Genomic DNA, 3,012 nt, shown 5'->3' with positions numbered 1-3,012 from the left:
TCTCCCTTCCGCAGCTCCAGACTTACTCTTTCCTCTTCCTGTCCTCGCTGCCAGCTGGCTCTCTCACCTCCCTTCTCAGCGAGCCTCGGGACTCAGTGCCGCCGCCCACGAGCTCCTTGGCAAGAGCCTGGGGAGGTCCCGGGTCAGGCTCCACACCCAAGCTGGCAGCCCCCCGGGGTGCCCTCTGGAGCCGTCACAAAGAGCTCAGAGCTCATAGTTCACGGTGTCAGGAGCAGGGAGCTTGGCGAGGGTGGTGTGTAGGGCTGGACTCAGGCGGCAGAGAGGCCTTGGAACCTCACCCTGGGGTGCCACACTCCTTCCCCGACCTGAGTGAGCCCTGCTGCCAAGACGGGCAGCCGGATCCCAGCCTGGGAGCTCTTCAGACCCGAAGAGCTTCAGGGCAGGGGCGGTCCAAGTCCCACCTCCTCAAGCATGCCAGCAGCCGAGCAGCAGTTGGGGGTGAAGGCTCTGACGGTCGAATGCTTTTGGAGGGCCCAGGTGTCCCATCCACACTGTCAGCCCAGAGCACACCTCACAGGCCAGGCAGGTCTCACAGCCCCTTCCCTGGCCTCCGTGGTCTCATCAATCCAGCGTCCTCCTCGGCCCCAGGTGGAGCATGCTAGGTAGCCCGCAGGCTCCCCCCAACCTGGACCTGTTGCTCCTAGAGGTGACCTACCCATTTCGGCCACAGGGGTGACAGTGTCTGCGGACTTGGGCGAGTCGGCTTCTCCAAGTTCTGCCCCGGCTGGGCCCCCCCCCCCAAACTCGCCCAGCGAACCACCTGCCGCTCTGCACCTGCGCTGACTCTCGCTCTTCTGCTTTTCCCCAGCAGGAAGGGCCCAGCCTCACCTACACGACCTGCGGTCCCCCGACCAGCCGAGGCTCCCCTCTTAGACTTATAAGCCTGTGGCCACTGGCATCCGGCCGCCTGCCCTCCCTGCCTCCCCAGGGCCCCTTCGGGGGACTCGCGGGCTTTCTGCCCACCCAGAGGGGCCTCTAGTGCTCCCTCCAGCCATGCTGTTAGCTTTAGCCTCCTGGTTCAAACAGTGTTCTTTTTTTTCCTGTCTTTCTCCATCAGGCCTGGGGGCTGTTGCGTGGGGCTCAGGGTCCCACACGCTCTGAGGCTAGGGATGGCCCCAGGCCAGTGAGTTGAAAGACATGGGGGAGGAGACCAGAGAAGAGGGATGTCAGAGGGGGCCAAGCACGTGTCTGGAGCTATGGGTGCACTGCCTGGTGGTGTGTGAGAGAATAGCATGAGTGGTGGGGTGGGGGCTGCCCCCAGCCTTACCCCAGGCCCCCATGAAGCTCTGGCCCCTGCCCATCTCGTTTCTTCCCTTCCACCTTCCCTCTCTCGTCTCTCTCCTCTCTTCCAGAACCCTTGCCCATGCCCTCATCTCCCCCCGCCACCTCCGGGCTTGGCTGCCTTTGCCTTACCAGCTCTCTCCTGCTTTTCTCTCTCCCGTTCTCTCTTTGCTTTCTCTCCAACTGCCAGCCGATCGGGTCAGGCAAGTCCATCCCGTCCTGAGAGCCCCAGGCCCCCCTTCGACCTCTAACCAGATCCCTCCTATTCCTCGGAGACTTCCCTTTCCAAGCCTGCCCGGACGGCTGTTCTGTGACTTGACAGTGGCTACCCAACCCCAGAGCCTCCCCTCCACCTGTGACTTAGTCTGTTGTAGTGGTGAGCTGACACATCCAGGCGTGACGTTGGTGAAATTTTGTGCCCCTCTGTGGTCTTGCTCCTGCCCTGTTCTATAAATATCTATAAATACTCATATATATATATATACAAACATATCTATGGCCAAGCCTCGCCTCTGGTGTCGGGAATCAATCACCGTGCTGTCCTTGAGGAGTCTTGCAGCCCAACTACAAGGGAACACCTGTCACCCTGACATCCCCCTCCAAAGCGTGCCACCTCCAATGAGCCCCAGTGTCATGCCCAGCCTGTGGGCAGCCAGCCCCCCTCTGCCATCCTCCCATCCCAACCCCCTCCTCGAGCGTGGGGGTACCGTGCTGGCAGCTGTATGGTTCTCTGACTGCTACCAGTCTTGCTGTCTCTCAGCTGAGAATAAAACCCATTTCTGGACGATGGGGAACAGCGTGTCCTCTGCAGCCTTGTGTTCGCTGTGGTGCTTGGGGGCAGGTAAAGGTTTCAACATTGGGGTGAGGGATTGAGGGGCCCAGCTATTGATACGATGCTTTAAGATGTTGGGGGCAGGGAAAGCCCCATCCTTTCCGAGGCCTACTGGGAAAGCACCTGGAGTCAGCTGATCCTGCGAACCCTGCTCTGGCCACCAGGGGGCCCGGGAGGAGAGGCACGGGCCAGCCAGGCACTGTGGAGGGACAGGGTGATGGAATGGACAACACTTGAGCCAGAAGTCAGCACCTGGTGCTGTGGCACTCTGCTTCCCCTCCCTGAGATCAGATCCAGCTTCTGAGTCACTCCGCTATTAAGGCAGGACGGCCCCTGAGAGCCCCTTGGGAGTCCCCCTGGGGTCCCCCAGGCTTCACCAGGCGGCAGTGGGTGACAGGCCTCAAAAGATCTCAGCCCCGCTGGATGTGCCCAGACACCCTGGAGGTGGGCACAACCAGAAGCCTGCCCTCTGTTGGCAGGACCTGCTCCCTGTTCAGTGCTCATGGCACAGACCCCAGGGCCCAGTGACATAAAAAAGGCACACACCAGGACAAGCAGTATGGCTAAATTCATTTATTCAGAAATAAAAAGTGAAACGAAACAGGAGTCGAATCACCCGGGCACAAACCCGTCCCCGCCTCCACCTTCTCTCTCTACCCTATACTATTAATAAATAAGTTTCCCCAGCCCCAAATATTTAATAGAAGTTCCTCCCCATTCACCAGCTCCAACCTCTGCTGAGATACGGGGGTGCTGCCCTACCTCCAGAATATACAAAATGTTACACAGTTACAGTATAAACACTGGGGAGGGAGCCCACTCCGCCACCAGCTTATGTCCTTGCCTAGCCTCAATTTGCCCAACTGTCCCAAGGCCTG

At 59.6% G+C, this 3,012-nt stretch overlaps 2 protein-coding genes across 6 annotated transcripts in view; one reads left to right on the top strand and one right to left on the bottom strand.

The window, feature by feature from the left end:
* Nucleotides 1-2,112, top strand: part of DNM1 (dynamin 1) — a 54,166-nt gene extending 52,054 nt beyond the window's left edge. Inside the window, 1 exon segment of the mRNA XM_010856967.1 lies at nt 830-2,112. Coding sequence (XP_010855269.1) covers nt 830-902 — 73 coding nt within the window. The 3' untranslated portion in view covers nt 903-2,112.
* A 580-nt stretch (nt 2,113-2,692) lies between these two features.
* GOLGA2 (golgin A2) overlaps nt 2,693-3,012 on the bottom strand; it is a 17,006-nt gene continuing 16,686 nt past the window's right edge. For all 5 annotated transcript variants that reach the window (XM_010856856.1, XM_010856858.1, XM_010856859.1 and 2 more), the window contains one exon: nt 2,693-3,009. The gene's annotated coding sequence lies outside the window, so the exon portion shown is untranslated. The remainder of the gene's footprint in view (nt 3,010-3,012) is intronic.

Source organism: Bison bison, unplaced genomic scaffold (genome assembly GCF_000754665.1).
Source record: "Bison bison bison isolate TAMUID 2011002044 unplaced genomic scaffold, Bison_UMD1.0 scf7180017864375, whole genome shotgun sequence".
Taxonomy (NCBI): domain Eukaryota; kingdom Metazoa; phylum Chordata; class Mammalia; order Artiodactyla; family Bovidae; genus Bison; species Bison bison.
Note: the sequence above shows the minus strand (reverse complement) of the source record. Positions and strands in the feature narration are given on the sequence as shown.